This window comes from Neltuma alba, unplaced genomic scaffold (genome assembly GCF_004799145.2).
Source record: "Neltuma alba isolate B1F8T4 unplaced genomic scaffold, ASM479914v2 tig00010730_pilon, whole genome shotgun sequence".
Classification (NCBI taxonomy): domain Eukaryota; kingdom Viridiplantae; phylum Streptophyta; class Magnoliopsida; order Fabales; family Fabaceae; genus Neltuma; species Neltuma alba.
In genome coordinates, this window is record NW_021635559.1 from 215,550 (window position 1) to 234,795 (window position 19,246).

General features: G+C 33.8%; 1 protein-coding gene across 1 annotated transcript; it reads left to right on the forward strand.

Moving 5' to 3' along the window:
* The first annotated feature begins 730 nt into the window (after positions 1–730).
* Positions 731–17,855, forward strand: LOC114758538 (two-component response regulator ARR18-like). Its single transcript, XM_028947588.1, has 8 exons — positions 731–872; positions 3,416–3,568; positions 4,680–4,778; positions 5,040–5,171; positions 5,784–5,860; positions 6,726–7,454; positions 17,622–17,690; positions 17,808–17,855. Exons 1-8 carry the CDS (start codon positions 731–733, stop codon positions 17,853–17,855), a joined length of 1,449 nt encoding a protein of 482 aa, XP_028803421.1.
* Positions 17,856–19,246: the final 1,391 nt, after the last annotated feature.

The window sequence follows — 19,246 nt, forward strand, 5'->3', positions numbered from 1 at the left end:
TAAAACTTGTAGTATCACAATCAAGATTTGTTATTTTTATATGAATTGTTGTCATTTTTAATTGATTTACATGTTATTTCATATGTTATGTCTTAGAAAAAATGTGCTGTTAATTAATTCCAAATGGAGACTTATAATTTCATAATCAAGACTTGTTATTTTCAGGTAAATTATTATCATTTTTAATTAATTCATTTCAGATGTTATGTATCAAAAAAAACATTGTTAATTTCAAATTGAGGCTTATTATTTCATAATCATGACTTATTCTTCTCAAATAAATTATTGTTTCCAAAAGGACATTTTTGTTATTCCTCTTGAATTTCAAAATTCTAATTTAAATTTATTTTTTAAAATCATTTTGAAGTGTTGAGTGTCTGAATTGAAAAATATTAATTTCAGGATTTTTTTTTGTTGAAATTTTTCCTAATAATTATGTCATATCTTTTCAGTAAATTTGCACTTAATGCAATCTAGCCACTGGATTTAAGGCATCGCCGAGTGTAACTATTATCAGCGGGCGAAACCACCGGTCCAGCATCATTGACTCCACTTTTTTTTTTCATTTAATAAATATTTCAGATTTGGTGAAATCTCAAAGCAAAAAATTGAAGCCTCAAAAGTCTTATTACTATATTATATAAAAGCCTCCCTGAATCCCTCAAATTCTTCTCCTCCTCCTCTTCTTCTGAAATTGTGCGTTTTTTTTTTTTCTCTTCTAACGCCAGAAATGATGGAATTAACTAATTTTGGTGGAAATACAATTAGAAACGGTAATGAAGCTCCGTTTGAAGTTCATGTTCTGGTTGTTGATGGCGATGCTGCTTCGCTTGAGATTACGTTGGGATTACTTGCTTCCTTGAAATATAAAGGTAACTGAAAATATATTATCTCTCTTATTTTATATTTTATTTCCTTCATTATTTCATGGTCAAACTTACTCTAAATTAGAAGATACAGGGGAATATTCATATGTATTTTGGGGGAGATATAGAATTCTCATGTGCATACAAAAAAAATTTTTGGTTCAAATTTGATGGCCTCGACCCTTTGACTCTATTTTTTTTGACCAATGACCCTTTGACTCTATTTGAGTTACTATTTTTTTAGTGGGTTTTAATTATAATAGGGGTGTTCTTCTAGGCCAATATATCGGCTTTAAAATTGTTTAAGAAGTAAATAGTATTATTTTTATCTAATCCGATCAACCTTATATATGTAAATTATAATATATATATATATATATGTATATATAAAAGAATTTGTCTATGAAGTCAAAAATATCATATTTATACATAATTTTATCCCTCAATTTGATGGCCTAGCTTTTTAAAAATATTGGAAGATCTTAAAAAACAAAAGGAAAAAAGCAGGCTTTTAAATAGCATGTTTTTTAAATTTAGTGGATTGGGCCAAAGCTGGCTCAGAAGCAGACAAAATGATGTCCACGTAGCACGACCGACCTTGTATATTTACAATTTTTTAATATATGAATATCGATTTGATTTAGGAGAAATGACAACAAAATCCAACAATATTAATTTAATGTCAGTTAAACTCCAAAATAATTATTTTCAATTAGTACTTTTTTATTTGCAACTTTATAATGTATGATTTGCCATTATTACTCTACAATTTGTAACTAGAGATTGCTTTGAAATCTAACTATAATTTAATTGGTCTTTTGAGACCTAATTTTCGTTAATCCTTGATTTTATAGGTTGTTTTCCTTCACGTCTATTTTATTATAGTGGGGACATTTTAAAATTCACATCTTTTAATCTTATTAAAATTTTAAATTGATTTCTTTACTTAATATATTTATAATCACAATTTTATAAAATATTACTTTTTGCTAGTATAGCTCTATGATATCCAGTACTATATGTGTTATTCGAGTATTGTTCAGTCTAATTAAAAATAATTTTTTCAACATGTTTTGGTTTCTTTTACAAGATTTGAACCCCCTTGACTTTACTTAACATTATTTTTTTAATTATTCTGTTGTTTTTTATTTTTTATAAATAATATTACTTTTAAAAATTTCTTTTCACAATTTTTTTTAATATTTTAATTGTTGTTCTAGTAATGGGGACAAAGATGGTCCTGTCTTCATAGAGTTAAACTAGTCGGACAATGAGCTAGGATTATCCAAGCATGACTTGACCCTAGAATTTACTCATCAAGTAGTTTTCTTGAATTTTGTTGAAATTAATTTCTTTGTAAATTTAAGATAAAAAAATCAATCTTAAAATAATACTAACACTAACACTTGTATATTATATACCACCTTTATTTTTAAAACTTATGTAAGTTTTTGTGAAAGAAAAATGTGAATTTCATAAATGTCTAGCAAAACTTGAAAAATGTCCATACAGTTTATTTTAAATTTTTTTAAATTTTTTAAATTTGAAAATGAAAATGTTTTTTTGGTTAAATTTTGACAAAATTTAAGGAAAGTCCATATATAACTCAAGAGTATTTAATTAATAAGAGTAAAAATTCAAGAAAAAAAATCCCAAAAAACCTCTTGAATTTCAAAATTCTAATTTAGTCTTGTTTACTATCCTTTAATAATAATTTGCCACACTTGAAAAGCAAATGACAATATATTTTGGTAGCAATTCCTAATTTGGAGTTTTGAAATTCAAGAAGTATTTTTTCTCTTGGGATTTTGCCAAAAATCAATTTTTTTTATTTGTCATATGTTTCCATGGACATATTCAACCTATATTCTAATGTTAATTAATATAATTTATTCAAATGTTTAGGATTATCTACACACACACACAAAAAAAACTTCATGCTTGGGTCTTAAAAATTTAACAAATGAGCATGCCTCTGCATATCATATGTCCCTCGTCCCACTATATGTATCCATATGAGATTTATGAAAATATGACTTCTTTTTTTTTGGCCAAAATAAGAATGAGTCTAATTGGTAAAGAGAGTATGATCCAGATAAATTTAGAGATCATTAAAACATGACCTGACTAATACCGATGGATAGTACTCCTCCGGTCCTTAATATATGATCTAATTGTTAAGTTAATTTTGATCTTAAATATAAGACCTATTTCTCATAGTTATCAGTTTTTTCTAAATTGCTCTTATGGATACTCTTTTAACCATAATCAAGTAAGTGATAGAGGGAGGATATTAAGAAAGATGATTATGGTGTTTTAGGAAAAACATGTCATATTTCTTATAATTAACTAACTTATCTAATTTCCTTAATACAATCAAATTAGTTAACTAGGTCTTATATTAAGGACCAGAGGAGTATTAAGTATTAGATAGATAATATTGCATAAAAACATACAATATGATTGGGTATTTGTTATTATGCAATATTTTAGAAGTTGGTGATGAAAGAAAATTAATGTGTTTGAGAATTAATTAATTGGAATTGCAGCTGAAGGAACAAAGCATCCATTGATTGCGTTGGAAAGAGTAAGAAAGAAAGAAGGGTACTTCGACCTAGTAGTGATAGAGCCTCTTTTGCCAGATATTGATGTATTCCAATTCAAGCACAAACTTGATCAGCATTTCTCCATACCATTAATAAGTAAGTCTCTCATATTTCTCTTCTTTTTCATTATAAGGATATAGAAATGAGTTTAAGCCATTTAAATTTCTTTTTAGTTCTATATATATGATATATATGTGCATATAAATATAATTATATGTTTGGTTTTCTTTTAATTTCAAAGAAAAGACTTATTTTGAGTAGAACATGAGGGTGCTAAATTAAATTTTTATTTAAAAACATGTTAGAAAGTAAATAGAGGGAGACATATCAAATTTGGGTTCAAAGCAAGATACTATTCATATAAAGAGTCATCTGCTAGAACCTATTTTCTTTGGGCATCTCGCGAGAGGAAGAAAAGAGTATCAATGTATTCCTCATCATGCTACTCATGGTGGCCACCGCTGGATGACCGTGAAATTTGTGACAGAAAATACCTCATATCTTATCCACCTCTCGAATATATCGAATAATAATTGTGATCGATAATAAAAATATCTTAAATCACTTATAATATCTTAATTAATTAAACAAGATGTCTTAGATTTGAATGAGATTAATTCAAACGTACATGATATTTTATTCAGTTAAAATAAATAATTTAACTAATATGAAGCTAAATACTAATTAACTTAACATTATTTAATTTAGCCAACATGCTAACTTCATTTTTTATAAATTTGATAAAAATTATATATATTTTGAAATTGAGAGAATATTTATTTGTAAACTAGTTTATTAGCATCTAGAGCTATCAAAACCTGACTTGTGTTTGGTTGATCATGGATTAGACAAGTTTTCTCGTATTAATCCACTTAAACCCGATTTAGCAAGCAGGTTAAGGAGCGTTAGATCCATTTAGGGACTATCACAATATTTTTTATAAGATTAAATACCATATTTAATCTTTAAAATTTGACCTCATTTAAATTCTGATAATAATGATTTTGGTCCTTGAAAGCCTACTCTAGGGACAAAAATACTGTTTCGGAGGCAAAAAAAATCTTTAGACAAACCAAATTGAAGCCGAGTTATAGGGATCAAAACCAAAACAATATCCAATTCTTGGGACTAAAAATGAGGGTGACCCTTTTTATATCTGTAACCTTTTTGTTGCTTATCATCTGAGCTCTCGGATGTGTACATACAGTGATTTCGATAGACAAAGATGAGAGAATGATGGAGAAAGCCTTGAAGAGTGGTGTGGCACGTTACATAGTGAAACCAGCAACAGAAAGTGACTTCAAAGGTATATGGCAATACGCAGTGCCTTCAATATTAATGAAAGGCAAGAAGAAGTCAACAATTACATCATCATCATCGTCACCACCATTAATGAGAAGAAGAATAAGAGATCAAGAAGATGAAAATCATTATTGTCGTGTTCAAGATTCATGGAGTACCAGTAAGGAAGAATATCATAATAATAATAATAACCTCAGAAAAGAAAACAGAATTGTGAAAAGAAAGGAGTTTGTGGTGAGGTCTGTGAAGAATAATGCTGCTTCAGAAGGCGGTGGTGATAACAATAATGGGTCGTCGTCGTCTTCGTCGTCCAGGGTTACCAAGAAGAGCAAAGTTGTGTGGACCAGTGATCTTCAAAATCGTTTCTTACAAGCCATAAATATCATTGGATTAGAAAGTAAGTTCTTTTTTCTGAGGTCTCATCTATATGTTTTGCATGGAGCTTAAGAAATTAGTTAGTTGTGCTATTCACAGCTCATAAACTATATGGCTTGTTTGAGATTTTATATCGTATGTATTACTCCTCCAAGTTTAAATGTAGAAACTTGATAACTAATTTGTAAATATTAAAAAAAATTAATTAAATTAGTTAGTTATTTATAAATTGTGCGATTTGTTTTAATTTTCAAGCAAAGTGCTCTTTTAGTTTTTTAACATTATATTTATATATGTTTTAAGTTTGTCTCACACGATTTTTTTTTTGGGTAATGATTATTGTTATTTGGAAAATTAAATTTAATATGACAGCATTTGATAATATACTTAAAATTTCAATATGTTGCACTTTTTGGTAACAGTATTTGGGTTGAAGGACTGAAAAAGTATTTTATAAAATAAAAAGATTATGTAAAATTAAAGGATCAAAAAATACACTTTTGCTGAGTTTTTATATTGTATATATTACTTTGGATCTGTTCGTGTCATGATCTTTTTGGGTTTAATTACTAAGGATTTTGTCATAATGTTATTGGCACAATTCATTTGAGCTTTTTGTTGTGTGCATATTCAGACGCAGTTCCAAAAAAGATTCTTGAAGTCATGAAAACACCCGGACTCACCAGGGAAAATGTGGCAAGTCACTTGCAGGTTTGTTTCCTCTTTTAATAGTACACAACCAATTAATCATATTGTAATGACAATTGCACATCATTAATAGCCTGTAATTAATTTTAACTAATCATACATTTATGTTCACATTCTATAATATCTTTTTAGATGTAGTTGAAGTGGAATATTGATTATCTTCATGGAAAATAAAATAACAGCAAAATTCTCATGTGAATATTGCAGACATGTTTTTCAATTTTTTTCAATAGTATTAAGTGCATATTTATAAAAGTATTCAATATTGAAATTAAAGGTGCACTCATCATAATGAAATAACAGCTCATTCAGAAATTGAACATAGATAAATTGTAAATAAATAAAAATATGAAATTCTCTTACACACACAGATATATATATATATATATATATTATACTGATTTACATGTGAATATGGAAATAGCTAGCCATTCACTTCAAACTATTGTGAAATCTGACATTAGTCATAAACACTGTGAAACTACTTAAATTTTAGTACAAAATAACACAATTTTCATGAACTCATTATGTTATATTAACATACTACCTCTCAACTAATTTGAATATATAGATTAAAAAGGTTAGCTAAATTAGTTATTTGTAACAAATATGAGTTAATTTTTCTAAAGTATCCTTTTGATTATGACTATTATTAGATGGAATCTTTCTTAATATATATAATCAATATGAATACTTTAGATAATAAATTATAAAATTGAAAGACAAAGTAAATTAAAATCTTATATTTATAACCAAATCAAACTCCCAATTACCTCTTATATTAAGGATATCGGTAGTATTTAATTATCTTCTGTTAGATGTGAATATATATATTTATATATGTGAAATTCTGATTAATATTTTGCAGAAATATCGGCTTTTTCTAAAGAGAGTTGCTCGAATGTTTGCGATGGTAATCAACAATGAGATAGACAACAAGGATGTCTTAACAAGTTTGGCATCAAAGTACCCTGACTCACTGATGTTAAAGAACATCGAAGAGGAATTCAGAAGAATGTTACAGTCCAGAAAACTCAGAACTTCTTCTTCATATCCTTATTATTCATCCTACAAGAACCCTGATAATTCTTCATCCTTATTCAAGCCTCCCAAGTTTCAGTATCATCCTCATAATTCTAGTAATTTCTCCACCCAAATGATGATGAACCCTAATTATGGACTATTACATGGTCAAGTTCCTGCAAGTACTTCAAGTAATTACACCACTAATAATGCTGGATTATTAGGGTTAGGGTTTCCTCGGACTTCATCGAGCACTACTTATTATGAGTATTGTGGGTATAATAATTCCTTCAACAATGGCTCAAACTATTGTTATTTGGGTGATGAAAGGGTTTCTCCTGCTGGTAATAACGAGCTTTTTAGGGAAAACCAAAGTTTACCAGACATGAAGAGAAACAATAATAATAATAACAATATTCTGGAAAATATGTTGGAGCAACAAGGAAAGCCAAACGAGGTTTTGAATAATGAAGGAGATCACTGTCATCAAACTATTGGAGTTGAAGGGAACAACGGATTTGATAGTGGTAATATCATAATGCAAGAAGATCATAATTACAGGTTCTCTAATCAGGTATGTCTGATTAATTGCTATTTTCTAATGTTTCTATTATGATATTTTAATTAATAAAGAATCGAACTTTAAACTTTTTTTATTTAAAAAATTTATTACAAGAATTTTAGTTAATTTGATAAATTAAAGTGTAAGCATTTCGAGTTTATTTCATAAGGATTTTTCCCTTAATCAACATTATAAAATATAAAAACAAATGTAGAAATTAAGCAGTACTGTTATGTTTGGAGAACGAAAATTAGTCTGAACAAATAAACCCCAATTAATTGGGAAAACCCCAAAATTGTAAAATGAGATAAAAAAATAATTTATTGTACCCAATGTTAATTAAATAGAAATAAATAATTACTAAGCATGATAATCATTGCTCATCAGCATTTCAATTCATTTATATTTCTTTTCTTTTAATAAATGGTTAATTTTCATTTCTATTTTCTAACACACACCAGCAGCAAGACAATCAAGAAGTAGCTGGCAAAGATATTGAGCAAAAAATGGAATCTAACGATGATTATTTTCCATCATTTGATCAAATCTCTAATGAGGCAAGTTTTATAATCAGCTTATGATTCATGTTATGTTTTTCTTCAACCATTTGAAATTCAATAGATGTTAATTCATTCTTCATTAAATATTAGCCAAAATCTTGAGAAACGAACTAGGTCATGTTTTATTTGGCAGTAAAAAAAAAAAGAAAAAAGAAAAAAGAAAGAAAATATATACTGCTATATATATGTAGTTCAAAGCATTTATATTTACAATTTGTAAGATCAGCCTGACTACTAATTTATAGCCGTTAACTGTGATGCAACTTTATTTTCTTGAACCTTTCTGCTGAGTTGGGATGTTAAACCCATCAAATCACAAGAAAAAAATATTGATCTCAACTGGCGAAGGGGTCAGACACTCTCACCAAAGGGAGGGGTTTCGATCCTGGGGAGTGCCACTTTGTTGTGGCTCCAGTCGCGGCCCTGGGGGAGGCATCTTCGAAGCCAAGGCCTCAGCTCGTAACATGTGGTGATCTCCCACGTGGAGCTCTCCCCGTCCCAGTAAAGCTATGTCGCTGGGTAGGGCTGGGGTCAAGGGTTAGTTGTCCTGTCCTTGAATCGTGGGTGAGTCTAACCCTTTTCTTAAAATTTCTCATTTTCACCAAAAAAAAAACATATTGATCACAGTCCTTTAACCCAACTTTCTACACATTATATCTTGAGATCATTGACTATTAATATTGAGACTTGATGTTCAAGTTTGCCACATGTATGTGAATTATTTATATATATACTGTAAGATAAATAACACAATGGATCGAAAACATACCGGGTCGGATCTTGGGTCGGGTCGGTCGGATCTTCTTAGCTCACGCTTAAGCTAGACTATAAAAGTCTAAGCTTTTAAGTGCACAGCAGAGCACCACTTTTGCAAGAAAGAAAATAAGAGAGAGAGAGAGAGATAGTTGGAAAACTCTACAACTGGAGTGATTTGAACTGATGGGGGGAAGCCTCTATTTATAGCTTTTGTCAGGGATATTTTGGGTAGCATAAAAATATCCACTGAGCCCATCAGATAAAATCTGAGATAAGATATAATATATCCTTATCTCATAATATCATGATATTTTGAATTCAAATCCAGAATCAATCACAATTAATTCTAAATATATATACTTAATATATAATTAATCTACACAATATAAATTAATTAATTTAATATAAATTAATTAGATTTATATCGTAACCGATTGGATATGATTCAGGGTGTTTGACCAAGTCAAACATATCACGATATCACTTGGATATTTGACTGATATATTCTCTTTATACCCGGTCAAATAATCCGGCCCATCAAGGGCGGATCCAAGCCCAAAAATCTAACATCTCCCACTCGCACTTGATGGGCTGCCCATCGTGCGATAGCTAAATCTTTCATTGCTTCATACTAGGTGTCTGCCGTGACCGCGTGGGCATGACGTCATCGATTCGGGCGCCTGTGCACTAGGAATCCTTTATGTAGGACCAGCACACAAGAACACCCTTGGTGTACCTGCAAATTGTATACTTGTTGCCTCGAATGCCCTAGTTTTATCCATACACTTTACTTGTGGCATATCTAATCCCTCTCGAGTTATTTGTTTACTCAGATTGCCTTTTCCATACGTATGGTATCCACACTTGCTTAGTTGTTCTGTTCAACCTGTAAGGGACATGTCACAGACACCAACGTAGATGTGTATTTCAGGATAAATCTTCCTTCTGACTGTTCATCATTTAGATTTGGCATAGTCGCTTTCTCAGTCTTGACCCGTTAGATCGCATCATCCTTGACCATGGGGTTTAGGCTAGAGTAGCTGCCACTAAACCAAAACCTTGTGATGTTGTCTAAGTCTTAAGGGCATTATGAAAGGTTTATTTCCTTTCTGGGACTTACACCGTAATGGATCAGGGATCTTCCATCTACGTCCCTTGTTGCGGATTTGAGTGAGCCCATGCAATATGAATTGCATGTTACGGTGCTCAACCCACCAAGTGGAGTATGTCGCTTTTGGTTTTAATAGCACCATACAGACTTAAGTTCCACATGCACTCCAACATTTGAACCAGGAGCTCTTTCATCACAACTATATATGACGTCTCACTAGTAAAGAGTTCCTTGTCTGGCTACAGGTCTCATGGATGACACATTATCCATGATTCGGCCCAAACTTTTATGGGTCTCATCTCAGTCTAGCTGAGGTGACATTTGTGTAGTGATTCTTCTCTACCATCTCATGGTGATCATCTGCTGTCAAACCTTCTATATCCCATGAGAACATAGCGAGGCAGTTGCTCGTGTGAGTGAGCCAACCTTGTGACCTGTACGACATATTTGTATTGCATACCTTGTGCCTATGCATGTATAAATACACAAATGTACAAGAAAAATTTCTTTGAAATGCATTGAATTACTAAGTAAGAGGAAAAAGGGTTCAGTACAACATGCCTTATGCCTGCGTATTTGAACAAAAAAAAATCAAAAAGAAAAAGGAGTTCAATACATCATGCTCTACGCATGCCCAAGGCCTTTACATGCTTAACGAAAGGATCTCTAGCTATAGGCTTGGTTAGGGGATCTGCCAACATCTTATGAGTGGACAAGTATTGAACTGTCACTTGTTTCTTAGCGATCATATCCCTTACAAAGTGATACTTTATGTCTATATGCTTAGTACAATTGTGGTACTTAGGGTCCTTTGCATAGGCTATTGTTGCTTGACTATCGCAGTGAATCAGAGTTGGTCCCTCACTCCCACCATAGATTCCCAATCGTACTAAGAACCTTTTGAGCCACACAGCTTCTTGGACAGCTGCAGAACAAGCTACATATTCTGCTTCCATGGATGAAAGAGACACACACGTTTGTTTCTTGCTGCTCCAGGAGATTGCTCTGTTATTCAGTAGGAAAGCATAGCCTGACGTCGAGTGTCGCTCGTCCAGGTCTCCTGCCCAATCAGCACCGGAATAACCCTCCGCACGAAGGCCATTTCCTTGATAGCATAGCTCATAGTCCATGGTTCCTTTTAGATATCTCATAATCCTCTTTACAGCTTCCCAGTGTTTGACTCCTGGATTGGATTGGAATCGACTCACAAGTCCGACTGCGAAGCATATGTCTGGCCTGGTACACAACATGGCGTACATTAGGCTGCCAACGGCACTTGAGTATGGGACTCTCTTCATGCGTTCTATATCGCATTGTTTTGTAGGGCGCATTTCCTCACTTAGGTTATGTCCCTTAACCACAGGGGTATCCATAGGCTTGCAGTCTCTCATATTGAAACGCTTAAGAATCTTTGCTATGTATGCCTTTTGTGACAATGACAGCAATTTTCTAGAACGATCTCTTCTTATCTTAACGCCTAAGATATATTCTGCTTCGCCCATGTCTTTCATCTCGAAATTCAAGGATAACCACTCTTTGATCATCTTTATTAGTTTAAGATTGGTACCAGCCAGTAGTATGTCATTGACATAGAGGGATAGAATGACAAAGTTGTCTCCAAACCGCTTGATATAAACACAGTGATCTTCCTCGATCATTTCAAAGTCATAGGAGCTTATAGCTTTGTGGAACCTTAAGTACCACTGCCTAGATAATTGCTTGAGTCCATAAATGGACCTCAATAGTTTACAAACCTTTTGTTCGTTCCCTTTCTGTATGAAGCCCTCAGGCTGTTCCATATAGATTTCCTCATCTAGTTCTCCATTCAAGAAGGCGGTTTTTACATCCATCTGATGTAACTCTAAGTCTAAACTTGCTACTAAAGCCAGTATTAGTCGTATCGAGTTGAAACGTACAACAGGTGAGAAGGTGTCTGCGTAATCCACTCCTTCCCGTTGTGTATACCCTTTGGCAACTAACCTTGCTTTGGGTTTATCAATTGATCCATCAGCCTTACGTTTGTACTTGAGAACCCACTTGCTCCCAATTGCCTTTCGGCCAGGTGGTAGATCAACTAATTCCCATACTTGGTTGGATTTCATGGAATCCATTTCCTCTTGTAAGGCCTTCTGCCATTTTTCCTTAGCAGGTCCTGTTAGTGCTTCTTTAACACTTACGGGGTCTTCTTCATCGTGTTCTGGACTGACGATGAAGGTTGCTCCTTCAATTGAGAAGCGTCTCTTAGGAGTTTTGTCTCTATTACTTCTCCTAAGTGGGGTTGTTGTAGGACTTACTTCCTGTGACTGGGTTAAACCTTGTTGTGAAAATGGTTCAACCCTCCCACTCGGATCAATAGACTGAGGAACACTTTGTTGTACCTCATTGCCATCATCCTCATAAAGACGGCTTGTTCAATCAATACTCCCTCTGCTAGGATATTCAGTTTCTATGAATGTTACGTCCCTTGACTCTATCTCAGTCACTGAGCCGTCATCATTTTCACCAATGAAGACATACCCCTTAGAGTTCTTAGAGTATCTTATGAAAATACACTTTTTGCCCCTCGGTTCTAGCTTGTCATATTTATGGGAAGAATCACGAATATAGGCCGCTGACCCCCATGGTCTTAGGATGCTTAGATCCGGTTTGCGGTTTGTCCATGATTCATAAGGGGTTGTGGTGACTGATTTAGAAGGCACTCGGTTAAGTATGAATGTGGCAGTTAAAAGAGCATCTCCCCAATATGAGGTTGGAAGCTCAGCTTGTGCCATCATTGATCTAACCATATCGAGGAGAGTTCTATTTCTCCTTTCAGCAACTCCGTTCTGTTGAGGAGTGCCAGGGATTGTTAGTTGCCTAACAATGCCCCTTTCTTCACAGAGCTCCTTGAACTTATCAGAGAGGTATTCTCGGCCTCGGTCAGTTCTTAAGGCTTTGATTCTTGAACCTAGCTGAGTTTCCACTAGATTGAGATATTTTCTAAAGCACTCTAATGCCTCAGATTTGTGGGAAATCAGGTAAGTATAGCCATATCGGGAAGAATCATCGATGAAGGTAATAAAATACCATGCTCCATGACGTGCCCTAACACTCATTGGTCCGCAAATATCAGAGTGTACCAACTCAAGAGGATGGTTAGCCCTGGTTGCCTTTCGGAAAGGCTTCCTTGTGCTCTTGCCAGCAAGGCAATGTTCACACAGAGACATTTCTTTTTTGGACACGTTTCCTAGCAAACCCTCTTTTGCCAGTTTGGTCATGCGTTCTTGACCAATATGTCCTAATCTAGCGTGCCATATATCGTAATTGACATCGGAAGAAAGCGCATAGCAAGAACTAGAAAAATTATCATTGAAATTTTCTAAAACAAAGAAACCATCCGAAACATAACCAGAAACTGAAAAGTTGGTCCCATACGAAATGTCTACTGTGAAATCATGAAAAAAGACATTAAAACGAAATTTAACTAAGGAAATGACAGACACAAGATTTCGTCGGATTTCCGGAGCGTAGAGGACATTCTGCAGGACTAGGGTCCTTCCTCCATGCAGGGTCAGCTCACAAGTACCGATCCCTTTGACTTCTACTCTCGCGTTATTCCCAACATAAAGCCATCTGCTTCTTGCTGGTAACCGACAAAATTCTGTGAAGTTCCCACGATCCTTGCTCACGTGGTCTGTGGCCCCTGAGTCTATAACCCAAACAGGATTAGTTTCAGCAATAAACGCAGTGCTAGAAACATAAGAGAAATGTATTGAATCTGAATCCAATACCTTTTTCTGCTCAGGGCAGTCCTTGGCATAATGTCCCTTTTGTTGGCAAGCATAGCATTTGATGGTTGCTATGTTCCGCTTCTTTGCAGGTTTCTTGCCTTTCTTGAAGGAACTCTTTCCCTTCTTCACTTTAGGGCCACCTTTCTTATTTTGAGAGCCTTTGCTTCTCTTGGACTGGTTTTGGGAGGTTGCCCCTCCCTTTCCTTCAGTTAAATATGCCTTATTGACAGGCTTCACAGTTTCCATCCGATCATCCTCCAGTTGGAGGTGGCGAGCTACATCAACAAAGGTTTTTATACTGTCATTATGAGTAATGGTGTGCTTCATGGTATCCCAACTTGCTGGGAGAGATCTCATGACAGCTTGAATCTGTTGCTCATCAGATAAAGCGCCTCCGGCTTCCTTAAGCTCCCTGATTAAGTTCTGCATTGCCCTTAGGTGATGCCTTATGGGAGTGTTAGGACCCAGCTTGAAATTATCAAGTTTGACGGTGAGTCTCCTAAGCCTCGCAGCAGAGGTACCGTCAAATTCGGATTTCAGCGCTGCCCACATGGCAGAGGCGGAAGGGTGTGTTTCGAATTGCACCAACACATCGTCAGTCATGGCACTCAGCATGGTTATTCTGGCGATAGTGTCCCTTCTTTTCCAGGCTGCGTAGCCGTCCTGGTCCCTTCGCGATGCATTTGCCTCAGGCTCTGGAAGAAAAGTAGTCAACACATCAGTGACTTCTTGTTCTTCGAGGACATATGATATCTTACGACGCCACATGCTGTAATTGTCTCCGTTCAGCTTGTCACCTCCTACGAGGTCAGCTATAATGGACTTGATTCCTCTTTGAGACATCGTGCTATCACATAGACAACAATGCATTTTAGTACGGTATGCAATATACACACTTTATTCAAGTAGGTCATAGGTCGTCTGGGTAAGAGTCTCACCATTTTCATGATCAGGAGACAACTAGGTTGGCTCCCATCCCATTACTCCTGGTTAGTCTCTTACCTTTCTTACCTCTGACTTTCCTTGAACATATCCCCAATTGGAGTTTTCCTCATGAAACTCCCACTCAAATAAAGCATTTGTAATAAAAAAACTTTATTTATCGAAGCATAAATGTTTACAAAAAATTTGGATAATCCCAAAAATAAAGTCTCAAGAGTAAACATTAAATGAAAAGGAAAAATAAATGTGAACAGAAACTCATTTGTTCATGATATATTTTATCATTGGTTCTCTCAAACCCTCTTTAACATTTTTCCAGCATCTACAGAGACTTTGTTTAAAAAATGCTTCAGTAAATATGTGTCCCCTCCTCCAGTTCCTCTCGGTATTGGATTGCAGTATTTGAGAAAAAGAGTGCGTCTTGCTCATTGACAATTTGTTTAGCATAATAAGTCAATTTTGAAAAGAGGCACTTTTGATGCTTATATTCATCAGCATGCTTTTCTGCTATCTGTTCTATTAAGTTTATGTCCTTGGGTCTGCAGACTTCTTCCTCTTGTTGGTCAGGAACACATTTCCTTTTACCACTGCTCCCCTCAGGTACATTAGAGTTTACTTGTGATTGAGGTGCTTTTCTTTTATTTGTACTTTCGGCAGCATAATAATTTGAAGATTTCGGATCATCAGAAAGAGGAGAATAAGTTGGATATTTTCCAAAAGATGAGTTAGAATTTGAGTTTGAACTGGCCATTTCCTAAACCCAAAAAGAACAAGTTAAGAAAAATAAAAATAAATATTCAAAAACATTTATTTGCTATTTTTCGTACCCAAAAAGTCATAAAAAATCGACACATAATATATTAATTTATAGCTCATGATTTTAGAAATATTTCAGGTCAAACAGGGCTCAATAATAGCCCCTCACGCGCCCTCACGCGCCCCAATAAGCAAAAATTTTTTTTTTTTTTAAATTAAGGGGTAGGTTCGCCCACTCTCGGGACTGGCGCGTGTCATACACGCGCCGCCTTTTCGGCCTTTCGCCGTCACCTGACCTATTCCATCTGATTCCCCGCGTCTCAAGGAGTCTATATATGTGCTTTTTATGACCAAAGGGTCCCTAGGTGGACCCCACGCGCCCACATGGCGCGTCCAAAAAAAATTTCAAAATTTTTTTTTTAATTTAAAAAAATTTATTTTAAAAAAACTTTTTTAAAAAAAAAAAATTTTTGGTCGGGTCGGTCCGGGTCCACAGACCCGAAACGCAGCGTTTCACTTTAAGTGAAACGCTGCGTCCTGGCTAGCCCAAAACGACGCCGTTTTGGGCTGGTCAGGTCGTCCCTGACCTCCAGCCGGGTCGCTCCAGATCCGGCTGGAGCTCCGGCGGGTCCGTCGCGACCCGCCATTTTCGAACCACCATATCTTCCTCCTCCGAGCTCCGTTTTATGCATTTTAGGTGTCTATGAACTCGTATTTTCGTGCTCTACAACTCTATGGGTTCATTTTCTTTAAAAAACATCATTTTTAAAGAATCAAAAAAATGGTTCGAATGGCCGACGTTGGAAGCTTTAGAAAGAAGACTTCGGTCACGTTTTTAAACCTTACGGAATAATAGGTAATGTTTTCGAACTTCACTTATATAAATGGAGTGTGTATTTGAGTTTAAAACACAAGCATATAGAGTTCGAATTGCATACGGAATATTCATGATGCAGCGGAAAAAAATGAGCGTGTATTATATATATGCACACATATATTGAGAGCCTCAAGAACATCTCGGCTCTGATGCCAATGTAAGATAAATAACACAATGGATCGAAAACATACCGGGTCGGATCTTGGGTCGGGTCGGTCGGATCTTCTTGGCTCACGCTTAAGCTAGACTATAAAAGTTTAAGCTTTTAAGTGCACAGCAGAGCACCACTTTTGCAAGAAAGAAAATAAGAAAGAGAGAGAGAGATAGTTGGAAAACTCTACAACTGGAGTGATTTGAACTGATGGGGGGAAGCCTCTATTTATAGCTTTTGTCAGGGATATTTTGGGTAGCATAAAAATATCCACTGAGCCCATCAGATAAAATCTGAGATAAAATATAATATATCCTTATCTCATAATATCATGATATTTTGAATTCAAATCCAGGATCAATCACAATTAATTCTAAATATATATACTTAATATATATTTAATCTACACAATATAAATTAATTAATTTAATATAAATTAATTAAATTTATATCGTAACCGATTGGATATAATTCAGGGTGTTTGACCAAGTCAAACATATCACGATATCACTTGAATATTTGATTGATATATTCTCTTTATACCCGGTCAAATAATCCGGCCCATCAAGGGCGGATCCAAGCCCAAAAATCTAACATATACTCTTCCAGTCCTTAATATAAAACCCATTTAACTAATGTGATTAGATTAAGGAAGTTCGGTAAATTAATTAATTATAAGAAAAATAACACATTTTTCCTATAACACCATAATTATCTTTCTTAATATTCCATCTCTTTCTTCTACTTGATTAGGGTTGAGAGAGTATCCATAAGGGTAATTTAGGAAAAAAATTAATAAATATGAAAAATAGGTCTTATATTTAAGACCAAAACCAACTCAAGAATTGAGTCCTATATTAAGGACCGGAGGAGTATATCGATATATAATTTTCTGTTTCATTTTTATTTGTATGTCTTGCAATAAAACTTGATAAAATGTTTTCACAATTTGATGTTCGCATGTCACGCGTAAATTAATACTACAACTAAATAAACTCTTATATAGTGTAGTGGTTAACTTAAGTCGTACCATACATGAGAACTTGATTAAATATAATAAATCTAGACATGAAATAAAAGAATTGATTTTTTCAGTTTTTATTTAAACTAATTAAAGCAAATTATGCTAACTAATGGAAGGCGAATTAAATTATAACTAATTAATCACAGTAACAAGCCATTATTCTATGCTAATGTGATTATTTACATATAGAAGTACTAGTAGTATTTAATTATAACTAATATACATTCAATAGGTGTTGGAAATGCTGAATCTCTCTGAGAAAGACTTGGAAGATCTCAAAGACCCCGAACAAATTCCTCAGGCATGTGTATGTTTTTGCTTTAATTGATTATTTTCTTATAGTGAAAATTAATTAACCAATTATTGCTGTACTTTTTTCTTTTCTTCTAATTTATATACCTCTGTTACTTATTCTCAGGATTGGACCGATGACTTCCTTGAATCTTTACTCAACAATGGAGGGTAACTGAAAAGTTCAATGAATTTATGGTCCTATATATATGTGTGTGTACAGACATAGATATATATATAGTTATATATGCATACATATACATATATATATATATGTACCTGTGTCTAATATTTCAGAATGAACTTGAGCGCAGATGTAATATCCTCTACTGAATTCCCATAAAGATTCTGCTTTGCAAAGTGATGTATATTTGGTACTTTTCATAGGACATGATTTGGATAAGTTGTAATTGCCCTTCTAATATGTGTGTATCATTATATATATATATATAATCAATTCTTTTTTTTTTTTTAAAATAAAAGTTCTCCCATCAACAGCCGGCTCCAGCACCAGCAGGAGGGGATTGAATACTTAAAAAAAAGAAAAAGGAAATTTTTGTCATTGCCCTTAAATTTCAAAATCCCAGATCAACACATTTCTTAGGAATCTTGAAATCTCATATGCCTGATTTAAAATATCACAATTTCAAGGTTGTTTATATGACCTTTTCCCTTAATATTATATCTTTTAATAAACGAAGCAATGCTGCATTCAAACAAACAAATCTTTGAAATGCATTGTTTTAAAGTTGAGCTTATCACATAAAAAGGAAAAAGAAGCTAACTAGTGACAACTATCTATCACATATTTGCAACAAATTAGAATGACAACTATTTAATGATATTTTTCATCACAAATCCATCATTAATTTGATTATTTTCCATAATTACTATTTTAATTTATATAATATAGCAAGTTGCAAGAAAAATATTAGAAGTCTAACAAATATAATAATAAGCTACAATATACTAAAGTAGTCTTAGCAAACAGTTATAACATAGTAACATAATACACATTAAGTTATGAAATTAGCCACAACTAATACCACCTCTGGTTCTTAATATAAGACTTTGTTTGACTTTTATTTTAATTCTAAATATAAAATCTCAATCCACTTTTTCTATCATATTTATGCTCTTTTTTTTCCAAGTTAGTCTTTCAAATAATAATAGTTCTAACCAATACACTTGATTAGCAAGGATATTTTTGAAAAAATATCATTTATTTATTACAACTAACTAATTTAACTTTTTTTTCTTAATCTCCTCAAATGAGTTAACTAGCTTTTACAGTTGGGACCGAGGGCAGTAACTTTCATTTTCTATGGTCTCCTCCGTCAGTTTTAGCATCTGAATGGTCAGAGGTCCTAAATAATATATGCTCAATTGCTTTCAACCTAGACAAGAACTCTACTTGTTATTACTACCTAGAGCCTCTGACATAGGTTAATTTCTTCATCATTTAGATCATTTGAGTGCACATTTGAAGAATCTGTATTAGAACTGATAGATGTCTTGAGCCTTAATAATCCTGCTTAAATAATGTAATGAATTCAAAAATTCATA

Excerpts from the sequence above, each read along its gene's own strand:
- LOC114758538 (XM_028947588.1), top strand. The coding sequence starts at position 731 with ATGATGGAATTAACTAATTTTGGTGGAAATACAATTAGAAACGGTAAT. Across the intron at positions 3,569-4,679 it reads TTTCTCCATACCATTAATAA|TGATTTCGATAGACAAAGAT; the intron begins GTAAGTCTCTCA and ends GTGTACATACAG. Across the intron at positions 17,691-17,807 it reads ACCCCGAACAAATTCCTCAG|GATTGGACCGATGACTTCCT; the intron begins GCATGTGTATGT and ends ACTTATTCTCAG.